Source organism: Patiria miniata, unplaced genomic scaffold (assembly GCF_015706575.1).
Source record: "Patiria miniata isolate m_02_andy unplaced genomic scaffold, ASM1570657v1 HiC_scaffold_13, whole genome shotgun sequence".
Taxonomy (NCBI): Eukaryota; Metazoa; Echinodermata; class Asteroidea; order Valvatida; family Asterinidae; genus Patiria; species Patiria miniata.
This window is the reverse complement of record NW_024037051.1, coordinates 8,372,069-8,396,997: the sequence shown is the minus strand read 5'-3', so window position 1 is coordinate 8,396,997 and position 24,929 is coordinate 8,372,069. Positions and strand designations below refer to the sequence as shown.

The window sequence follows — 24,929 nt, the reverse complement described above, 5'->3', positions numbered from 1 at the left end:
TATTTTCTCATTTTGGAGATGTTTCTATGTTTTATTAGTTTAAACCCTGTGAGGTACCATTGCAAAATGCAAGCATTTTCACACCACGGTACTTTACTATTCAGTACGATGGTGTATGAATTGTGAATGTGAACAAAATCCTTTCAGTAGACGTTTTGGTGAACACATCCATTCTCAAGGTTGTTTAAAATAGGTGGATAGAAGCCCTTTGAGCCCAAGAAAAAAATGTTACCCAAATCCGCATTTATTGGCATTGCTCAAATCCCTTGAGAAGGTCTACAGAATATAATGTACAGAAAAGAATATAAGACAATAGATCGTATAGGCTTCAGGACTGGGACCATAATGACAGGATGATTGACTTGTGGTAAGACTTGCGTGATAATATTTTGGACAAATTCTATGGAAGTTGGCCTTGGTCTGGAGTTTGGATCGTAAAATCTGGGTCATGACTTCAACCCAGGCTAGAAGTGGATTCACCAGGATTTTTTTGACCATGTTTCAATAGGGAACTGCTAGATTATGCCTTTTTTTTCGACGGAAAATTATTTAAATACAAACTATTTAAAAACATACGGACAAGGTCAGGAGCGTTGCACACATTAATTTTGGAGTATAGTTGCCATTGAGATGAAGGAAAAAATGCATTTGATATTGTTAAACAATTCCAGATTAGATTTAATCTTATTTTGTCCCCTAAATGCAGGTTTTTGTGGAACGACCAACTTGAATCTGTCAACTCACACAGAAGTGGTAACAGTGGAAGTTGTCAATCCTAGGCCCCGTCAGCAGCTTGTTACAGTTTACGTACACCGCAACCAAGATATCCCCCTGGTTATCGCTAACACTTCATCAAACATCAGCGAGTGCGTGTGGAAGGTTTCATCGTCAATAGGAAATGTAATAGAGATCAATGTTGCCAAGTTTGCCGGTAACAATCTACGCATTGGTAACGGCCACGACCCAAGTGAGGGCGTGCCCATTTTGTCCCATTCTTGGATTTGGTTGTTTTACAGGAAACTATTTTCTTCGGGTTCAGCTTTGTGGATAACAACTGGTTTGTACAGTTACGATTGGGAACCTTACCAGCTACAGTTTACCCTCCGTAGCTTCGCAAGTATCGGTAAGCAGTATCGGGAACTACACTCAACCAAAAAAGAAAGCCCCCCTCCAATACTTTATTGTCTAACTAAAAAACTACAGAGCACCTCTCGCTCAAATAACGACTAAACAGTACAGAATTTCCTTAGCAATCCAGCCATACTCTTTGTTTGGTCCAAAGCAGTGATAATGGGTACGAAATTATGCAATTCATGACAAATGATACCGAAAACAGTTGCACTTTTGTACACGTGCAAGTTGTGGTTCACACTCACCTTGCACGTATACAAAAGTGCAACTTTTTATTCAGTAGCATGTGTCATAAATTGCATACTTTTTTCCCTGGACGGATTTCCCTGATTTTGTGTGGTTCTGTGTCCTCTATAGACAATTGTTTCCAGGGAAATAGTGCCCCCTTCAGGATATGGATATTCTGTCCCTTTTTCAACGGATAATTAGCCCCCAAAATATTGTGTACCCATTCAGGAAACCCATACTTCTATTTTTTTTCGGGGGATTCGATTGCAAAGGAGCATTGAGTAAAGTGAATTTTGTCCGGTTAGGATGAATAACAGAATTATTGACATGTTTGAAATTGCTTTCGTTTTCAGATTGTGACGAGGGCCAGTTTGCATGTTCTTCAGGGACTAAGTGCCTGGAACAATCTTCGGTCTGCAACGGGATTCACGAGTGTCCAACTTATTCAGATGAACTCAATTGCAGTAAGTAAAGGCCTACTTATACCTCATTCAATCTTTTATATACACCTCATGTCAAATCAGATGAAAACGAAAACGCGCAACAGTATTGTATCTACTGTAGGCTTCAGATAAAAAAAAAAGTTTATGTTTTCAGATGTGCTATTGGATGAAAGCCCCATGTATAAATAAAACCAACTCTCTTACCAGTTTAAAAAGATAACTAAAAACCAGAAGTGACTTTTGAGACGCCACTTGATAACGACAATATGTCATGGCTTTCGTTTCGATAGCAAGTTGCCAGGAAGAAGAATTTGCTTGTTCAACAGGAGAGTGCATACGGATCGAAAAAGTGTGCGATCGGTACTCCGACTGCCCGAAGCTGAATGATGTATACAACTGTGGTAAGTCCAGCTAAACAGTTTTGTGTGTTATGATCAACTTTCAGTAATTTTGTTTGACCGTCCCAGCTCTAAACGAATCCAGACATGCCCAGTGCATGATCACTTTGCACACACGGAGTCCCCCTTTAATGGCGAAAGCATTGTGCTAGCTCTTATCCTGACCAAAAACTAGCACAATGCATTTGCCATTGAAGGAGCCTCTGTGATAGAAGTGACGTGTGTCCGGATTGGTCTATACTTCGGACGATGCTCTAGTTTGGGCCAAGAGTTTGCAGGCGCGGTTTCATGAGGGGGGGGGGGGCTGGGGGCTGTAGCCCCCAAACTTTGTTTAGCCCCCCCCCACCCAAAAAACAACAACAACAACAACAACAAGAACAACAAAACAATCGCCCCCCAAAAAACATATGTCAAACCCTCCCCCTTCATGTTGAAAACTGTGGAAAATTGTATTGATAATAAATACGTATAGTGTGCATGATAGTATGATTTGATCAACGCTCCCCATTAGAAATGTGGTACGAGTCCCCCCCCCCCCCCCGAGTGTCCGGAGGGGGAAAAAAACGGTCTACATTTTAGCACACCTCCCTGCAAACATTTCTGGATCCACTACCGTTAGCCTCCATAAAATATATGCCTGGATGGAAATGTCATGACCCTTACAACTCAATTTTAGTCTACCACACTTTCCGTGCCGCGAAAAATATCAAGATGACCGATGTTTAATACTTTCTTGTCTGGAACTGCGCTATAGTTCTCTTCGAACAAATGACAATCAGCGATATATTTTTTTTCAACCCATTGATAAAAGACTCTTACAAATGCTTATTTCACAATTGCAGGTCTCTGCGGGGACCCAAATATAGCATTGAATGCTTCAGTTAGCCGATTTTTCACGGCAGCATTTGACGTAGATCGCAGGTACGACTGTGTGTGGACTGTTACCGCTGAACCGTCTACACGAATTCTAATCACCGTTCTGACCTTGCGATATGCACCCACCACCTTCTGCGATGGGAATTATGGAGACTTTGTTAGAGACAGCAACCGAAGCCAATGTACGGAACTTGCCGACTTTGCATCTTATGATAGAATATTCCGCCGACATATTTCTTCGAGTGGCCCCGCACTATGGATAAAGAACACCGGCTACCCTTATGTTGATAACTGGGATATTACGCTTACACTCAGTCAGTTCGTGGATGTTGGTAAGTAAAGGTAAAAGAAATATTGCCGACCGACTCTGCAGGGTATAAAGTCCATATAAATCATTGTATACAGATATTGAATGCTTCGAGTGGTGTAGTAAAACTAGCCTCCCGAGGTGATCCATGGACATTCTATTTTCCCGAGGCGAAGCCGAGGGAAAATAGAATGCTCCATGGATCATCGAGGGAGGCTAGTTTTACTTCACCACGAGCTAAAGCATTCAATATTTGTTTTATAACACTTCACCCACAGATTCTGCTTGATTTAAATATTTTAAATTATTTATATCTGAACACAGTTGAAATAAACTTCAATTTCAATACAAAATTGGTGGAAAATGTATTTCTCTCTTCCAAACTACCCCTTTACGAAATGTTTCAACCCAAGTCTGCGGCGGTCTCTCTTTGGAACAATACGCGCTACGCGCAACGCGCAACGCGCACACAAGCATCCATTTGCACACAAATACCGCGCTGTGGAAATAGTGGTTGCCAATGGTATAGTACTTTGGTTGCTACGGGTATAGTACTTTTGGCCGTGCACAGAAAGATAGCAAAATTAGAAAGTAACATGTGACTCGCTCTCGGCCAATCAAGACACAGAATCTGTGGGTGAGGTGTTATAAAGCTTTTTATAACACCTCACCCACAGATTCTGTGTCTTGATTGGTCGAGAGCTAGTCACATGATACTTTCTATTTTTGCTATCTTTCTGTGCACGGCCAAAAGTACAATACCCGTAGCAACCAAAGAACTATACCATTAGCAACCAAAGTACTTTTCCCACGGCGCGGTATTTGTGTGCAAATGCATGCTGGTGTGCGCGTTGCGCATAGCGCGTTTTGTTCCAAAGAGAGCACGCCACAGAGTTGGGTTCAAACATTTCGCGAAGGGGTAGTTTGGAAGAGAGAAATACATTTTTCACCAATTTTGTATTGAAATTGAAGTTTATTTCAACTGTGTTCAGATTTAAATAATTTAAAATATTAAAACCAAGCAGAATCTGTGGGTGAAGTGTTATAAAACAAATATTGAATGCTTTATCTCGTGGTGAAGTAAAACTAGCCTCCCTCGGTGATCCATGGATCATTATGTCCATGGATCACCCCGGGAGGCTACTTTTACTACACCACTCGAAGCATTCAATATTTGTATAATACAACACCTGAATAAATCCCCGTCAGCTTTATACAACACCTGAATAAATCCCCGTCATCTGATTGGTGGATCATTGATCACATGTTATTGAAATATTCGTCCAAACGCACGGCGCGCGCGCGGCGCGCAGCGCACCGTGCAATGGAAGTTCCATTGCACGGTGAATAGAACTTCCATTGCACGGTGTCATCGCTGCTGGCAGTGGCGCTGTTTTAAATCGAGCTTACTTGAATTTGATGGTTCTCAACCCGTTGAACAGTTTGCATAAATTAAATATGATGAACTTCCTTGTCAAACTATCAAACAGTTTTTAACCTGAATAAATTGGCTATTAAAAGTCAACCAATCAGATGACAAGGATTTATTCAGGCGTTATATAAAAAAATAATGAATGTTTCACGTTCGTGCAATGGAAAGAATAATTTCATTCGGTGACAGATGAAATGTTCCGTTCCACTCGGCACATTTCATCTGTCACCTCATGAAATTGCTCTTACCATTGCACTCACAAACATTCATTATTTGTATAATATTAAATTACTAGAGCGCTACTTCCTCATTCTTGCGCGCGGAGACGCTTTGAAGCCGTCCTGGGCGCAGACATTTTGAATTTATGTGCGTGTTTGTAGAACATAATGAAATTAGATGGATTGAATTTTGAAAGTGCACTCTACATTCAACGCGCAAGTAGAACATACGCAAACAACTTAAACGCGTCATGACAGTTCAAAAACGTCACGGCAAAAAGCATCTGCAGCGAATACGCGCACGCGTTGCGCTGTTTGCGTAGAGCAAAATGAAACGCTCATTTGCTGATCGTGCGTTTCGGTTTTGGGCGTATCGGCTTCGATAACGCACCGGTATGGAATACAAACGCAGACGTACAAAATACGTACACAATTTCTAGTTCTCTATCCGTTTGTGTACAAACATGGATGCGCCCATCAGGCATTACTTTGTACATCAAGTTAGCGCTTTAGTAATTTAATATAGCTCTATGATATAAAGTGACTGTATATTGTAGGTCGGGGTGCTCGTATGGATGTCAGTTGCGGCACTGGAAGACGGTCTGAAATCCTCTTTCACTGTGCATCAGGTACAGCGAAAGTAAAATATTTGCATTTTGCCCGGAAATTTCTACTCAATAGGTTTATCCAGAAATGTCCGATCCTCTCTGGAAAAAAAACTCGGTCCTTAAAAAATTATTATAAAATGAAGTTGCAGTGTAGCGTTTTTGGCATATACGTATAAAGAACGTTTGACAAGACAGATTTTGAATTGTTATCAGGACTGGTCTTCACATGGTCCCAAAATCCGACTCTAAGCTGAAAATTGGGTTTAAATTGAAAGAGGTCTTGCCAAATTGGTTAAATATACTATGTGCATTGCAAATTGAAACGCTGCGATTGGTAAACAAAAAGTATAGGACCATTCGTACATGTGAAAATAACATTAAGCCTTGTGTATTTTGGCAGTGTGCCAAAATGGAGAGTATAAGTGTCCCTCTGGGAGAACGTGTATCGACCAATCCGCTGTCTGCGATGGCTGGCCAGACTGCCCTGAGTACGAGGACGAATTTGGATGTAGTAAGTGTCTCAAAGAATATTAAATTTATTCCGACTTGTGTTTATGTGATACAGGTTGTATTTTACATCAATGTAAAATTGTTTTGTAGTCTGGTTCCTAGACCAAAAGATTCTGACTATTCCCGATGAATCTTAGGTCCGGTAGCCTCCGGTAATACATTGTATTACAATTTACCTCATGTGACTAAAACGGGAGGAATTCCTCCTTTTTCCGAAAATTTCCGGAGTTTGCCGAATTCGTTTCGTCGACAATCGGATAGCGCCCGAGTATTTCCGAATATAATATAGGTTTAATTAACTGCTAATTGCTTATTATTATTTTTTTTAAATGAGTTGATAATTAATATTCATTGCTTTCATTTAGAAAACTTGAAATTCAACGACGATTTTGTGCATCAAATATACTCGGATCGTATACGCTCGAATCGTATGGGCGAACTTTTTGCTGCGTCATGTACAATTTTAAATTTGACAACCGTTACTGAGATTTTCCAAAACTTGGTCTTCATTCGGCTCCGCCTGCTAACAGTGCTATTTGGGTGCCTAATTTTGAAGATTCCAGATCAACATTAGTCAATGTTATCTTACAGAAACATCAAACTGTATTATCATAACTGTATGATATTACAAGGCAAGTGATTCACTTAAAAATTTGATCAGATCGAACATTAAAAGCTAAAAGTGATAAAGCGAAATCGGAAACGAAGCCGAGCTTTGAAAAAGGGTCATCAATGTCGTCATGTTTATTTTTTTAGCTACGGAGGCTGCCTGACCTAAGATTCGTCAGGAATAGTCAGAATCGTTTGGTCTGGGAACCAGACTAAATTGTTTTGGTGGTGTGGAGGATAGTTGTCGAGTAGGCCATAAGCATTTCCTAAGGAATGATTTACTTTATATAATTGTTATAATTATTATTCGTGGTTTATTTATTTCATTTAAAACCACTCCTAGCAGCAAGCAAGGGCTAAATAGCGGCCATTTACAACAGTTGTCAACTTACATAATTTACAAACCTTAACATACTTTGATAAAATATTTGTATAAAGACATGTATTTATCATAGTACAGACATGGATACATGCATCAAAAAGGTTGAGAATGGAAGATGAAGGGAAAAGGGAAAAGTAAAATAGGAAAATGTCGAATCAAGTAGGGGACGGGAAGGATATTAGGCCTACTTAAATAATAAATAAAAAAATAAAATTAAGGAAACTATGTATAAATATATTTTCCCCCTGAATCTAAAGGAATCTATTTAGTCTCCTGGCCGACGAATGCTAGCCTGTTTATCAAAATCTTGACAAAATCGATCGCTCACAGATTGTGCACAATGCCAAACATTTTAACTAATACTATGTTGTTGCTGTGAACTTTCTGTCGTAGTTGACAAATGGAAAACATTCAAAATGATAATGTTAATGGGTTTCTATTGGGTTCCTTTGCAGGAGGTTGTTCTGAGGAGGAATTTACGTGTGGGACAGGCTGGAGCGGATGCTATGAAAAGAAGCATATTTGTGATGAATACGCCAGTTGCTCTGATAAGTCAGATGAGCTCAATTGTGGTGAGTTTTTCTTGCTAGGCTACATTATCCTAGTCTGAGTATCACCCGTTATCCACGGAGCCAAGTCTCCTGTATAACGTCTGATAGGCTATGTCTATAGACATGCAGATAATATGCAAGCCGTGGGAAAGAGCATATATGTAATGGATTCACCGGCTGCTCTGATAAGTCAGATGAGCTCAATTGTGGTGAGTTTTTCTGGCTAGCGTCTTAAAAAGTCTCAGTTTCACATCTAACAAGATTTTAACTACATAATTAAGTTGTGGCAAAGGGGAAAATTATGTAAAATATAATCTATAAGAGATTTGACGGATCAATCCGGGCACGCTGCCAATTACATCACGAAGGCCCCATCATTGGCGAAAGCGCTGCGCTAGATATATCGCTTTTCGTCATGTGGCAGTATTCTGTAGTATTTGGTCCTTGACCCCCTTCAGCATTCATTACCCTTGAAGTTGTTATCTTAAGCATACACCTGGAAGAATATCGCATCAAATACAAGGCTCTATAGGCTTGTCAGGGTTCGAAATAAGCGGTAGCCCGCTAGCCAAATGCTAGTCAAAACAGCGGAGGGCTAGTCAAACTATTCCTTAAGTAGCCCAGCTGGCGAGTCCAAAATTATTGGGATACGGCAAAGATGAAAGGACAGGAAGAAATATCTCATGAAATTCAGAAATCATACCTATCAATTTGTGTATAATTTATCAACTGTTTTAACGGGTTAAGTTATAAGAATAGATGAGAAATCAGTTGGAAATGGGTACTAAAGCGAATTTTACCTACGACCTATATTCGTACCTAAAGGTCTCCTTGTTCGATCACGTCAGTTTCACATCGCGTACTTGCGTGAGAACGAAATGATAACGACGCGAAGAGTTTAATACCTACCTACATCTGATGGATTCTAGATTTCGTTTGGATCACGTTTTAATACAGTTCTTATCAAAGGTCATTTTAAATTTATTTGTAAATAAAAATAAATCCTTCAAAAAAAACTTGTCAGCCACAAAATTATTCAATGAATATTCATGCCTAAACGAGTGATCGAGTTCCACGAGTCCACACGGAAGTTTTCGGAAGTGACAGGTCCATTTTTTGCAGGATATTTTTCTTTCTTATCATGCGATTGTTCAGTTTCCATAAAATTCCGCGGGTGATTTTTTAAAGAAATCAATATACCAAACTAATTTTTGAAACTCTGACTTTTAAACATTAACTATTCTTTACGAGGGGCCCTGAAGCGCCATCACCAGGCCCGGATTAAGTGTTTCGTAGGCCCCAGGCACCAGTGTTCCGAAGAATGGAAAGGAAGGGGAAAGGAAGAGGGAATAAGAATGTTAATAATAAACACCGCTGTTCAAAACTCCGCATAGCTAAAATCCGGTTCTGAAATCTATGTCAAAAGATTGTACATTGTCAAAAGATTGTGCCGCGCGAAGTCGCTTCATGTACGGGGGTTGACAGCTGCAGCTGTGCATATAAAAGATATAAAAATATTTTTTTAAATCCACTCTAGGATTTAAAGACCCCCCCCCCTGCAGTCTGGGATCAGGGAACAGGCCTGAGCAAGGTATGCGCAAAGGTACTGAGCATGTACATGCAGTTTTGCGACAATGAAATAAAACATTATAGCTGGATTGAATTTTGTATTTTCGACCAATTTTAAAAATTAATTTCGAACGATTACAGTACAATTAAGCTTTAAATAAAACAAGTTAATCATTCTTGAAATTGTCATCCGATAGAAAAGAAAGAAAATAAAACAAAAAGTTATGTGGCGATGGCCAAGTCTTCAGGAGTCGGACTTATGACCCTAACTCAATGAGCCCCTTACCGACTTCCATATAGAACTCTTCTGGGACTCGGTACCCGGCCCACCACACCTCCTTCCCTGTCTATCCATGTAACTCGAAAGTCAGGCACCATAAAGGGAGGAAACGAGGTGGCACCCTAAGCCTTGCTGCCGAGTCAGCAAAAGAACCCCGTACCTATACGCAGATGCCAACCTGGACTTCGCAGACAGTCCCAACTTGTGAGTCAGCTTACCGACCGACCGAGCTAACTGCTGTTGGTAAATGACGACGGAAAATTAATACTCTTAAATGACAGAATCGCGGGCATCGAAAACCAAAAAATGACACCAAGCGGATTCGAACCCCTAACCCTGGGTCCGCTGTTAGACAGCTTAACAACTAGGCTGTTTCAGTTGGTGCTTTTCTCTTTGCGTTTAAAACATAATCCTTATTTCCGCAGTGGGAGAGTTACTTTGTGTTTCATAGCTGCACTAAAGATGCATCAGCATCGTGCTTTACACATGAATGCTGTTACGTAACTCTTTTCTACAATCATTCTTATGTACCGAGCAGTTGACTATTCAGAGTCACTACGATCAATTAACCTTACCAAGCGCGTCCTTATTCTATCTCATCAATTATTGTTTCGCGTCGCGCGTCTCTCGGCCGGCACTGACATGTCGCTATGATTTAGAGAAATTCTAGCAAGTTTCCCCTACCTCATTATATTTATATCAAACTACTGACCCGTTTACAAATTTTAAGAGGGAATTGTGTTTGTCTGATTCTAATTCAGCTCCCTTAGCTAGCTTGGGAAACTTCATCTTTTCTTGTACTTACGCTAAGTCTAGAGAATGATGCCATTATAATACAATGTCGGTTGCATGATTAGAATCGTGACCACGCGAGGGCAATGACGGCCAGTGGCGTAAATCTGTGCTGGCGAGTGGGGGGGGGGATGGGGGATGACAAAATCATAAAATTTGGGCGATTCACAATGCAGTGGGCCACCAAGAGTTTGCCATGGAGAGTCAGGTTTTCAAATTACGGTCGACAAAACAAGGCCCATTTGAATGAGTGTCATTAAACAACTTTAGCTAAGTAGTTATAAATTCGGGTATAGCGTTCTGCCGCCTTAATAAAAACACCATGTCGATACAAAGAAAAGAAAAAGGCAAATTTATACTCGAATCATACGCTTACGAAACCAATGACCGGAAAAAACCAACAATTTCAAATGTCCCGCGCTGCGAATTTGTCGACCATCTTCCACAATGCACTAGGAAAAATGAACTCTCGGTAGAAAACTCTTGGTGGCACATGAAACGCCCGAATTGCCCGGCCATGGACATTCGAAGGGGAGGGGGGGGGGGGGCTGGACACCACATTACACTGTGACGAATATCAATTATGTATAGTCGCGCTTACATTTTTAGAAGCTTTTGTACTTTGTTTCTCATCTTTCCAGTGCTATTGAATACATTTTAGTTGCTGGGACGTTCCGGAAAAAACCTCAAAATCCTCATTTTTTTTCATCACAAAAAAAGTCGGGGATGATTCAATAGCCCATCCCCGCGGTCAAAAAGTGTGGGGGTATATATACCCAAACCCTACCCCCACCCCGGCAATTACGCCCCTGATGACGGCCTACGGAGCCAACGAGCCTGCCACTCGCATGGTCTTTTTTTCGTGTCCGGGTTGCCATACGCCTTGACTCAAGTCTACGGTCATGAAAAGGCCTTTGAGATGAAACAAAACAAATCCATGAACCTTTGGCGACTACGATCTAAATTGGGGTCGTATTGTGTACTTAGCAAGCGAGTATAATTTGTACTTACACCTGAACATGTAATACGCCAATCGGCGGCGGCGGAACGTTTTTAAAACTGGGGGCATCACCAAAAGGAGGCATTTGCTAAAAAAAAAGGCACCTTCCGTCGGTGCGAAAGAGGAGAAAATTGTGAAACTATTTTCATTCACATTGTAAGGAATACATGTTACCCAGAGCAAAATTTACTACCAACATTGATATTCACTTTTAAAAATGTTTGCATTACATTTTACAAGCGTAAGGAGCACTATTATTTCTTTACAGGCCAGTTTTCCATTTTGAGAGGGGCACAAATTGTTGTATTGCGAGAGGGGTCATTCGTGTTTTCGAGGGATAGTTTTCCATCTCGAGAAGGTTCACAATCTTGTTAATGCGCGAGGGGTATTTGTGTTTTAAAGGGGCACTGTTGCATTATAAGAGAGGAGATCATTTTTAAACGCGATCATAATGCTTTCAAGTGCGTTTGAGGGCTGTTTTATTTTCATCGCGAGGGGGCACATTTGTGACCTAATTTGGCAAAATGAGGAATGTTCCCCAAAACCATGTTATGAGTTATCAACGCCTTAAGTTGGATACACTAGGAAAATCATGTAACAAGAACCGGAGAATGTCCCTGTCTAAACAAACACATAATACAAATCTGTGGCTATAGATTAGGCCTATTGCATGGGAGTGGGGGTACAAGGACGGATCCAGAACACACTTTTGTTAGGGGGGGGGGGTGGGAGGGGTGTACAAATCAAGCCAGGCCAAACTGGTATAGGTCCTAGCTCTAACAACCCGTTGGCACCAATTCTCGAGGGCGTCATTCGCTTCTCAAAGGGGTGGTACATGCATGTGTATCTTGATCAGTACTAATTGTGCGAGTGCGAAGTCTAAACGGTGCGGGGTTCGGGGCCCGCTTAAGGGCCCCTGAAAAAAATTGGATTCCAGGCGCCTAGCTGTGGTGCGATCTGAGGCAATTTTTGACGACTGCCAAAGTTTTAGTACAAGATCATCATTTAAACATCTTTTTCGAGTTTGGAGTCATTAAATCAGCTGTTCTCAGCTATAAAATCAAATGTAGGCTACGTATTTTTATTCAGGGACGAAAAACGTTGGAGAACGACATCAGTACGTCCCCCCGTTCCCCACCAATCGACGCCCATGGTTGGCACCGTGCTTCAAAACGACAGACTTTACACGTACATTTTATACGTAGGGCCAATGCATACATGCTGTACAGCGTCAGTTATGGCACACTGCGGTATTTTCGCAGGCCCTCCCCCAAGTTTTCGTAGGCCCCCAAATTTTTCGTACGCCCCCGAATTTTCCGGGCCTGGCCATCAGGGGTCAACTTTCAGGCCCTATACACGTTTTACGTTTTACGTTGCCACATTGTTGTTTATAAAAAAAAAAGAGAGAGAATATAAAGGAAAAAAAAACATGCAGTCTAGTGAACATGCCCTCTGGCTAGTTAAGAGTCTGTTTCAGTAGCCCGGCTGGCTGGTGAACAAAAAAGTTAAGGTCGAACCCTGCTTCTTGCCATGCACCTGGAGTTTATGTATTTCTTAATTTCTCAACTGTGAATGTGGCTGTTATACATTGCAGGTCCGTGCGGTGACAGCCTTATCAACATGACGCTAGGCTACGCCAACTTGACCTCGGCCGGGTGGCCAGGGAACTACCCATCAAATATGAGATGCTATTGGGTTGTGCTGGCTCCCATGGAACACAGAATCCTGGTCATATTTATCGAATTTGAGACTGAAGGTGTTTACGATTACCTGCAGTGGTCCAACGGACGTTCATTTAATGATGGCCTCAAAATAAGCGGGTAACTGATGAGATTGCACATCAACACGACATGCATGATAATAATCGGTTTCTTGCTCATTAATATTGGTATCGGTACTCGTAAAGGAGAAGCTGTTGTGACTTTGATATGACACAAAACTGTTGATTGGATTGTCTAGCCAGAGAAGATCGACACTTGTGGCTAATAGTTTATGCAGCAATTCCCGTCTATCGAATTTGTTCAGTTTCGTTAACGTGAGCCAGTATACAACTAACATGATCTTCTCAATCTCCCGAGTTTAAGACCTTTGCACGGTGCGCCATGACAGTGGGTACTGGGTTTTGTTATTTAAATTCAGTTACAATGAAAGTACAAAGTGCCTATAATCAAGTGTATCACACAGGAACTAAGAGACCTGCCCCGCTGCCCACTATAAAACACGAAGAAAGCACTCCTCAAATGAGTTGTATTGTTAAAATTACTTTTTAAAGTCGTGTTAATAACGAAAAAAAGAGAAGAAAGAGCAAATATCTTGTTTATTACACTCTTTAATGCTCATATATTGTCTTTACAGACTGATTTGTTTACTTTCCAAATGCAGGTCAAATGGTCCCAGTAGAGTTGCCTCAAGAGGCAACGAATTAGCCCTGCATTTCTATTCAAACTATTACGACGAAAGCAAGGGATTTTTACTTCAACTTGAACAAAGGTCCGAAGACGCAAGTAAGGAACTTGATCCATAGATACACAGTTTTTCCTGTTCAGTTTTCGTGTAATGGATTCCACATACTAAAGGTGCTGCTCTGTATTTAATCAATCATGCCGCTATGAATCTGTTAAAAAATTAACACGGGTTGGTATGGACTGGGGACAAGGGCGGATCCAGAACACAATTTTTTTCGGGGGGGGGGGCGCCAAAAAAAATTTGGTCCCCAAAAAGTGTGTCCCAAAAAAATCACGGCGTGGGTTCGGGTCCCGCTTAATTGCCCCGAAATGTTTTGATTCTAGATGCTCTTGGTGCTATCTGAGGCAATTTCTGACCACTTTAACCAATGTTTTTTTTTAGGAAAAGAGGGTGGTGTACTCATTGCCTGCCTTTATTGCGAAGCCATGGCCCCCTTTGCCCCCCCCCCCCCGGATCCGCCCTTGGTAGGGGAGGGGGTCTATCCCCCAACGCAATATTTCTACGAAGGGAACGCCAAAGGCGATGTCCCCATATTATTTATTGCAGCGCGTGTAAATGTTAACAATATATAGGCCTATAAATGTATGTGCATTCCACCCTCCTCCCAAATATAGTGCTTGTCCGCCACCTTTCCACGTAAGTGTAAGTGCAAAAGTGTATTCCCCCTTGTTGACAAGAAATTGCCGCCGCGGCTCGTAGACAGCATGTTATTAGCAGATAAAACAACTACATTTGTGAAGTATATATAGGATTTTCCGGTCAAATTCTTCAAATAAGAAGCCGATTTCACTTTCATATACAATTATATTAACATGAATTTTACCTCGCCAGTTGCATCTGTGTTTCAAATTAAGAATCCAAACGTTCAATTTTGTTTTAAGGCAAGCAAATTCATTTGGCATCATATTCAATTTAATATAAGACGTTCTTTAAAACTGCACATTTGTCATCCGATTCTGCTGGAGATTTTCACTAAAATTTTATTTTGTTTTTCGTATTAAGGGCAATAAATCAATTTCGCAAAATGAGAATTCAAAAAAGTTCCAGAAAGAAATGCAAACAAGTAGGTTAATTATACAAGTCAACTGAATACGTTTCTTATTTGTACTTTAATTCATACTTCGTTGTGTTATCTCTAATCAAGTGCGTTTCTTGCACACTAAATGTGGGCAATTCCAGTGTTATGTAATGTCCGTAACAGAGCTTTCATGAGCTCCGTTAATAAACCTGAAAATGTTTTTTTTCTTCAAATCTTCTACATCCAATATCTAGTAATGATCAAGGAGATTATAGACTAGATCATTTTTCTGAATCATTAATTAGATATCATGGTTAATTGGCTCTGTTACGGACATTACACTGCTTGTCATAATGCTTGAATTTCCCATACATGTATAGGGCCAATTGGTCTTTTTGTCGTACTCTGTTTGGTTAATTATTCTCTGATTGTAAATTCTTCTTTTCTGATCTGGGCAATTCTGTAATGTGTGTTTGAAACATTTATTTGATTTTGTTTGATATGTGACCGTTTGATTTGATACCCGGTGGCTGATGTAATACCTTATTGTTGATTAGAAACGTGACTGTGGATTGGATACCTGATTGTTTTGACACCTGACTCTTGATTTGTTGCCTTATATATTGATGTAGTTGATTTGATATCTCATCCTTGATTCGATACCCGATCGTCATCTATTCGAGACAGCGATACTTTTCGTTTTTCTCTATAGTTTCATGCGGAGTTGGAGAGGTATTGTGCGACTATCCGGAGTTCATATGTGTTCCTGAAAACACTGAATCGCTGCGATGCCCGACAAGTAAGTGACTTTTTTTGTATGGTGTATGAAAGTTCCGTATAGGTGAGTTATTTTTCCTTTTTAATGTTCAAGTGTGAAGAACCGTTCAGTATCAAAGAAAGGACATAGAATCCTGGTTGTTTTTTTTGTGAACATAATCACTTTGCTAACAGGATATTCAACCAAAAATAATGCCAGAGTACGTGATGCTGATTGTACGGCCAGTTACGGCATATACAGTATTCATTCGAAATTAGTTTGGGGAGATTCCTTGTTCAATTTTTAAAAAATTGTTTTGGAAAGACTAAAGTGTAACATAACTTTGAACCCTCAGATCATTGCGGCGAGGAAACCATCTCTGTGAACCTTCTACCAGTGAGTTTTTCTTCGCCAAATTACCCAGCCGATTACCCCGATGAACTTGACTGCACGTGGACTATCATTACCTTGCAGTATCGCGTGATTTTTGTCCAAATCGAGGATTTTTATACGGAACTTAATGACGATGTGTTGCTATTGCAAGGTCCCACATTCTACGGAGTCTTGCCTTCAGACTTCAGATTTGACGGCACAACAAAAGTTCGCAGCATGGTCTTCAACTCATCGTCGATTTTCATTCAATTTACATCGGATTGGATTTTTGGGATGAGAGGATATCTATTATCGATTCAAAGCAGCTTGCCTTTCAATGGTAAGTATGACTGGGGCATATCAGATCCACGCCGTAGATTCCCCTTGTAATAAGCCTGAGAGGAACGTCACGCTTCGTTAACGATGTCCACTCATCCCCACCTACACTGAACACCCCATGGGCAATTCCATGGTAACTCGCGTTACATTTAAAGGGGGACTTGCGTAAACTTTGTACTTTATTCTATTAAGTCAAATTATTTAGGGTAGACTTTTTTCCCCTCACAGAAGATCCCTTGAATTTAAGTGACTACAAAAAAGAAGCGAACAACATTTTCTGTTGGTTTGGCAAGAAGTTTGTTTTTACAATTAATTCGCGTTACACAAAAGGACGTGGCAGAAACTCTCTTTTGAAAGTTTCTTCATACTGTGGACTGTGGGAAGAATCTTTTTAGTGCCCTCACAGCAGTAGGGTGTAAGTCATGCTGCCATATCAATGATTAAAAAAGACCGATCATAACATTTCAAGGGGGTCATATTTCGGTAACTCGCGTTACGGTAACTTGAATTACTGTTTGTCCGCCAATCTTTGATACAAGTTAAAACATGTTCGAAACCTATAATCGGACAGCAGTTTTTCACATAAAATATGAATCCTTCTCCATGCCTTATAAACAAAACTTAGAATAACACATGCATATTAAAAATACTACAATACTAAATCCACAATATTGGCCACCAAAACAGATTTTTTTTTATACTTTTTTTGGGGGGGGGGGGTTGCAACCATACCCTCTAGATCCGCTACTGTTTGCAAGGTACTGATGTACAATGCAATGGTTCCATGGCAGATTATCTGAACAATAACTTGCACGATGCTTTCGCAATTGAAGATGCCTCTTAATGGCTGCCAAGAAAGAAATATATCCACAAGTATCTCATCTTTTACTACAGATCCAACTTGGTGCGAAGAAGTGGAATCGCCAAGCGAAGACTGTGAACAATTTGGGATAGGTACGTTTTTACAAAATATATTCAACCAAACACGCTTTTCCCCAAAAAATACAAGAAGGATACATTAATCATACAGGGTTGCAGGCCCTCGATTGCACTTTAATCATAGTCGAATGTGGATGCGTTATCAAATCGAAACCCTTAATCGATTTGATTCTTTGGAGGAGAGCGGCACATTCCGAAGATACTTTTGTCATTTTCTGTGCTGAGCGCCTCGCTCCCCATGCGAGATCTTGCCCTGAACCATACACCGGAGGTAAAAGGGTTTTTTAGTCAGAGATGTAATGTTTCAAACTTATTAAACGAATCGCTGAACCAGATCTCATTTAACTCTGACTGTCAGTGAGTGTACACTCACTGAGAGTCAGAGTTAAATGAGATCTGGCCGTTAGTCACTTTAGGTAACTTGGAACTGTGATACCTTTTGTGTTTACTATGTTATGTAAAGCTGCAGGTTGTGGGTTCGAGTCCAGCGTGGGGTCATGTTGCCTGTGCCCTTGAGCAAGGCACTTTGTCACTCATTGCTTCTCTCCAACCAGGAGTAAACCTGGTACCTGTGAAGGCAGAGATGGTTATTGTGATTCAATTAGCTTCCTTGCACCTAACAGGCTGTATCAAGCTGTAAATACTCCCCAGGGTGCTAAGATGGTATTTGGAATGTTTCATGGGCCCAATGAGCAGGGGTAATAATGATGTAGCGCCTTTAGCACCTGTCCCGGTGGATACATGCGCTTTAATAATACCACTCTTATTTCACATACGCCAAACTTTGAAAATGTCTCACTCTTTTCTCTTTTCTTAACAGAGAGAATCCCGGTGTCGTGTGATATGAACAACAAAAGTCTTTTTGACTGTAAAGACGGGTCGTGCGTGATTCCTGAAGCCAGATGCGATGGGTTTACAGATTGTAAAAGCGGACTTGATGAACAGAATTGTCGTAAAAAAACTGTTATTTTTATAAACTGGAATAGGGTATTCTTGTGGCAATGCATGATTGATCACCATCACAGCAGTTTACATTTTCCCCCAGCTCTCCTCATAAGCTTCCGATTTTCTTTTCACGTCAGTGGGTGTGCAAACCTGTCAGGCATATATGATCATTTGCATTTCATTCAGTTTGTTCGATTCCAATAATAACACCCTAACAAATCTAAAGACGAATGTTCCAACCTAACCTCTTGAAATGCCAGCTCAAAAATGGTATATTACATTTTTTTTTAGTGTACGTGGCATGATCCGGAGAGCCTTTTCTAAAAAAATAACAAATAAATTATTTCCACCACATTAATACGCATAATTCAAAATCATTTTTATTGGTACACGGTCGCATCACAAACTTCATCTCATTATGTTCATCATCATGACCTCAAGAGTTGAGAAAAATAACCATCTGTATGGAATACAACTTGATATCAACATGGTTGAAAACTTGGTGAGATAATGAGAAACAAAAAGGCCCAACCTGGCCTAAGAATCACTTGTCTATAATTCCATCGTCCGAAAGTTTGTATATTGGGGCCACACTCAATTTGAATGAACGATGTTTTCCTCTTAACAGAAAATACCCACTGCCCTGAGTTTTACGCGTGCAATGCATCCAGCAAGTGTATCTACTGGGAGGAAGTATGCGACGGCACGGTCAACTGCGGCTCTGGTGACGACGAGATCGATTGCGGTAAGTCTTGACATCAATTTCAAACACAACCCAAAGTTTGAAAGAGCAGAAAATCAATGCATGAAAAGAAAACATGGCCCTCGGCTCAAACCTCCCCATTGTTTAGATAATGTAGACCATGTTGGAGGCAACATATTATAACACAGTACACGCGTGAAGACCCCAGTACGGGTCAAATTCAACCAAGCCAAAATCCGGCTTTGACCTAGTACTCTTCCAAGTCAAAATGACACTTCTCCGATGCACTTTTTCCGGGCCATTTGTCACGGAAAAGTGTCAGAATGACACAAACACAAATTTTTATTTTGACCAACAACTAGTGTCCGGCCAAATCCGATCCGGATTTGGGTCGAATCGTATATCTGGGACATTGAAGAATGTATAATTCACAAGCGCATGAGTAGGCCTACTGCTAAATCAACTGTGGTTAGTACCAATCAAAATCGAGAGATTATTGACGGGTCCACACTCGCACAATGACTCGTTATTCTCGCGTATTTTCCTTCATTCTCCTTATTTTATAGCTAAAAATCATTTATAGCAATACCACGTGCATTACCACATCAGTTTACACATTGACACAATATATAATGATAATATATAGTGCTTAAATAGCGCTTTATACCAAAGGTCTCAAAGCGCTTCACTATTATTACCCCTGTTCATCAGGCCATGGGACCAGTTTCTGCAGCAGCTCAAGATCAGCGCAATCTGGTCTCTACCTTCACAGGTACCCATTTATACTCCTGGGTGGAGAGAGGCAATTTTAGTAAAGTGTCTTGCCCAAGAACACAAGCACCATGTTCCCCGTCCGGGTTCGAACCCACGTACGGGGAACACGTGCGTGAAATTACCCAACTTATGTTTCTGCATTCTAAGTTGTTGCACGGTAACAAATCATTCATATTTCCCAATATTATCTATAAGAACAATTTTTAGAGTCTCTTAATGTTTAATTTCATTGTTGTTAGATACCAAGCGTTGTCCCAATGGCTGTCAGTGCAACTATGACGTCGACGATTTCCATGTTCGGTGTCAACAAGGGTGGAGTCCAAGCACCCTCGCCAACACTGCAAGAAGGACACAGGCTCTGTGAGATATAAATACAAAGTTGTACACTGTGTAATGTCTTTGGTTTAACAATTTTTTAAAATATATATTCAAAGGCACATGAAATCATTTGCATTTACCCCAAAAGTAACCTACTGAACTGTTATCGAAAGCTCACTTGGATTAAACATCGCCTGGTACTTAACACCCCGTGAAACTATCAGTGTCTCGCTTGCTGTCATTTAGAAGAAGTCAAGAAATGTTGACGATTTTCAACCATCAGTCTATTAATTGATTTATTTTTTATATAAAGAGTTCAATTGGCGAAATCGTGTTTCGTGATCAACAGGTTGGCCATGTTTTTCACTGTTTTCCCAAAAAGTGTAATATCCATTGAGCTGAAGCCTCAACAGTTTAGGTTTTGAACGTTCTTCTTAGGATTTCGAGTGGTGTTATTAATGGCAACGATCAAACTGTATGGAAAGCAAACGATCCTATATGCCCTCACAGTTTGACATTGTTTAACAAAGACGCACACATGTAGTGTTCATCCCGGTTCATACTTCACGCGAAAGCTTGTGCGAAGCGAAATTCGTGTCGTCAACAATGATGAACGCGCTTCGAAAGTCACGAATTTCGCTTCGCTTTCGCTTTCGCGTGAAGTATGAACCGGGCTTTCGGCTCTATTTAAGAATAGCAGTACCACCAACATGCGCGTGTAGCTGCCGATTATTGACACTGTCTAAAACAATTCTTAACGTTTTTCCTTTCAACGGTTTACAGACAACTTACTAACGGTGACATCCTTACGCTTGAGTCGGGTGGTTTCAAAGGACTGCACTACCTCGAGGCGCTGTGAGTAGAGTTTTCAAACTGCATCAGAAAGGGCTTGCATTTCTGGTCTGAAACTCAAAGAAAGATATCTAAAACTGACTTTCCCCTTTTCACAATCCAGTAAAAATACCCCTTCTGTCCTTCTGTCTCACAGATTAATGTTTATCATTTCAGGTACCTGACAGATAACCACATACAATGGATACAGCAAGGTGCTTTCACTGGGCTGAATATAACATATTTGTAAGTAGTAAATATAGGTTTTCCCAGATGTTAATAACACTATCACAGAAAATAAAAAAACATAAACAAAACAAAACAACAGCAACAACTTAGCTTTTTCAATACAGCGCCGATATCGCCATATGAGACGAATTTTACGATTTAGAATGCAGCTACAAATGTGACATATGTAATACGTTCCTTAATAAAATTCATTGATGGCTGTTTGAAATTGAAATTGAGCTCGAAGATATTCTGTAATGAATTTCAAGTATTATGCCAGGAAATTTGCTTGATATAAGTGTTCATATAATTGAAAACCTTTTAAAAAATCTAAGGGTGTATGGGGGGGGGGCAAAGGAGGCCATGGCCCTCCCCCCCCCCAATTTTTTAAGGTGACTTCGCAATAAAGGCAGGCAATGAGAACACCACCATCTTTTCCTAAAAAAACACTGGTTAAAGTGGTCAGAAATTGCCTCAGATCGCACCACAGAGCATCTAGAATCCAAACATTTTTTGGATCCGCCCTTGAAAAAAACCCGTTATGCGTCGCCCATTGTTTTGGGTGGTGCAGGGCCGAGGGGCGGGAGCGGGATTTTGAGTAAAGAACGAGCATCGTCTAAACGAACAACAGTTGGTTGTCCGCCGGCACGTTTTCCGCAAACTACGAATTATGGACTGAAAAAATGCACAGGCACTTCTAATAATGATCGATGCATACTTCCATACTTCTAGTATATAAATATTTGCTTAGTAATATTTCTTCTCAATTCAATACTATTCCTTTCAAATTTCAAAACATCTATATTCACAGGGATTGTACACCTATGTGCGTTTATTTAAGCAAATACCCACAGATATTTAGGTGAATATCTTTTCTTTTCCGCAGAGATATTTCTAACAACAATATAACAAGGATTGATTTGCCCATCTTTAACGAATTGGAGCAACTCGAAACATTGTAAGTGGCACTTTCATTTCATTCGAAAGGAGAGACGTGACTAAAGTATTTGATGGGGGACGGCATGCCACTCTTCTATTGCACACTGCTGGCTTTTTTTCTATCCGACGTAACATGTTCATATTTTTGTACCAATGCCAAATTGGCCATCTGCTAGACCAAACGTGATGTGTAATTGTATACATGCAGATATTATTTTGTCTGTAGCATTCGATGGCTCTCATTGCACGTGTTAACATATACCCTGCCCACTCCAACTTTCGTCGCGTCATAGATTGAAGTGTATGAAAATTTGACTTTTTTCATTTTCCTCCTTTCCATACAGGATGATGGTAAATGTTCCCATCAGGTCTATTTCTACAGATGCTTTCCAGGGACTGTCAAATCTTGAAACACTGTAAGAGAATTATTTCCTTCTTACGCTTGCATAGTTTTACCTGCGTGCCTTTATGAAATTCGATCATGGTTCTACAATTTTAATTAGAAGATCAAAAACGTCCATAAAGGTACAAACAACTACTTTCGAAATCTGTTATGCTATAAATATAGGCCCTGTAGCTTTAAAAAAATACGACCGCTCCCAAAAAACCTTGTTTCCCAAGCAAGGCATAGTAAGCAAGCAAAATTCACAAACACATGAAATAAATGATTTCTTTTTGATTTTTCAACAACTACTTTTAGTGTGATCATAACCAAACTACGAGGCGACATGTTTATTGAGGTGGAAAAGGGAGCGTTTCAGGAGTTAGAGTCTCTGCAAACTGTGTGAGTAAATGAATTTCATTAACTGCTCTCATCAACTCTTTAGATCAACTTTAAAAGATAGATGTTATCCACACTGTGATTCTAGGCATCTGGTGAGTTTTTAACAATCTTTTTTTTTTCGGTTTTACCTCCCCTTTCCTTCATAACATCCAAACACTCGCTTGTATTTTTTATTTAGATGACGGTAAACATGTTCTGCTTTTGTATACTTTATAGTAGGCCTACGTAGTTCCCTGTTGACAGGTGTTTCTCGACAAGATACAATTAATAGCCTTTTTGGTTTCAACTCTGTTCGCTTTATAGGTACGTTGACGACTACCGTTTATGCTGTGATTTTGCAGAGTTAGAACATTTCTCGTTCGAAACAGACTGCCACACTACCGAGTTGCAACCACCACTGAACCTGTGTGGAAGTCTGTTGCAGAACAACGTGTTGCGCGTGGCATTGTGGGTATTGGGGTTGAGCGCCCTCTTGGGTAATGTAGTGGTTATCATTTGGAGGATAAAAGGCGCAGGTGGTAGAGGAGGTAAGAAGACGCATTCATTTATGGTGTTGAATCTGGCAATTTCGGATTTCATGATGGGTGTGTACATGCTAATGATAGCAGGTGTTGATCTTTCTTATGGCGAGGCATACTTCCGTACTGCTAGCGTGTGGCGGTCCAGCGTGGTGTGTAAGATAGCTGGAGTGATATCGGTCTTGTCCAGTGAGGCGTCGGTGTTTTTCGTAACACTCATCAGCATCGATTGCTTCTTGTGCATTGTGTTTCCATTCAATCGTGGTATCCACCTCCGAGAACGATCGACAAAAATTGCAGTCAGTTTGCTTTGGTTTGTGGCTTTTTCCTTGAGTGTTGTTCCTACTATCTTGGTCGAACCAGAATCAGATTGGTATGGACTCTCTGATGTCTGCATAGGACTACCTTTCACCACCAAAGCGACCAGGGAAGATAGCAGCCAAGCTGAATTAGACACCAACAATCCACTAGGAAGCCAGCAACTTACTCTTAATTTGGTACTGACAAGAAACCCGCCTGGATCCTGTCGGTGGTTCTGTTTCTCGGTGTCAATCTGGTTTGCTTCTTGATCGTCTTCTGTTGCTACGTCGCCATTTTTGTCATTGTCAAAAGGTCGAGTAAGCTGGTGAGAAAGAGTTCTCATCGAAACCGCGAAATCAAAATGGCCGTCAAGATGGCGGTGATCGTAGGTACGGATTTCGCTTGCTGGATGCCGGTGATCATCATGGGAATTCTCTCTCAGACTAACACGATTGAAATAGGAGCCGGTATGTATGGTTGGATTGTTGTATTTATCCTACCAATCAACTCCTCACTTAATCCGTACCTGTACACGATTTACTCGGCTTGCACACGGCAAACTACTAGCAATAGTGATTCGCAGGACAAATCTGAACCAAAAAACCCAAAGGCATGCTCAGTCGAAACATTGGATGTCTCAATGTCTGAACTCAGACAAAATTAAGCAGCTGCTAAGACAAGTTCAGAATTATTATGTAAATGAGATTTAATGTTCAAAATCTCATGTAGTATCGTTGGACTCGTGAAGAGTGCATATCTATAAGTTTGAAAATCATGATGTTTGGAATAAGTTTCCTACACTAAAATAACACAAGATGTATGGTTTAATTAAAACAAATGTAATGACTTTGATTTCGAAAGCAGACACCCACACAGTCCTGTTGTTTAATGTTTAGGATGTACATGTTCAACCCACATGTAACGTGCATTTCTGACATTTATTGTATTGATATTTTAAGTAAATATTATCTTAATTTAAATGATGCAATCAAGAAAAGAGAAATAAAGTAAATGCTCAACTGCAAGATGCAATATTATTCAAGCACAATGTGGAAACGTTTTGAAGAACAATGTATTGTTCATGTAATGTTACGTAGCAAATTCGAGAGTATCTACATAATATAATTGTATGATGGCATATTCTAAATCTTGTGTACCCTGTAAATCTGTTTCGTAGAATTTATGTATATAACCATTATCTTTTAAGGTTCAGCTATTTAGAATGTTAAAACTGAGATCGATTTGAGTGACTGTTTCAAAGCAAATCCAGTGAGAAACACATGCAGTTTTTCACTGAAATGTTAATAACCTGTCTTTGTTGAATCTTAAGAGCGATATCCTAATGATGACAATCATTCTTGCCG

General features: G+C 40.3%; 1 protein-coding gene across 1 annotated transcript in view; it reads left to right on the top strand.

Moving 5' to 3' along the window:
- Positions 1-24,487, top strand: part of LOC119721554 — a 31,550-nt gene extending 7,063 nt beyond the window's left edge. Inside the window, 21 exon segments of the mRNA XM_038191634.1 lie at positions 707-1,123; positions 1,713-1,823; positions 2,093-2,203; positions 3,043-3,408; positions 6,042-6,152; positions 7,598-7,714; positions 12,929-13,154; positions 13,717-13,838; positions 15,531-15,617; positions 15,931-16,287; positions 17,181-17,240; positions 18,046-18,177; positions 18,799-18,915; positions 19,887-20,007; positions 20,749-20,820; positions 20,974-21,042; positions 21,911-21,982; positions 22,308-22,379; positions 22,664-22,747; positions 23,051-23,757; positions 23,760-24,487. Coding sequence (XP_038047562.1) covers positions 707-1,123; positions 1,713-1,823; positions 2,093-2,203; positions 3,043-3,408; positions 6,042-6,152; positions 7,598-7,714; positions 12,929-13,154; positions 13,717-13,838; positions 15,531-15,617; positions 15,931-16,287; positions 17,181-17,240; positions 18,046-18,177; positions 18,799-18,915; positions 19,887-20,007; positions 20,749-20,820; positions 20,974-21,042; positions 21,911-21,982; positions 22,308-22,379; positions 22,664-22,747; positions 23,051-23,757; positions 23,760-24,229 — 4,001 coding nt within the window. The 3' untranslated portion in view covers positions 24,230-24,487.
- The last annotated feature ends 442 nt before the right edge of the window (positions 24,488-24,929 follow it).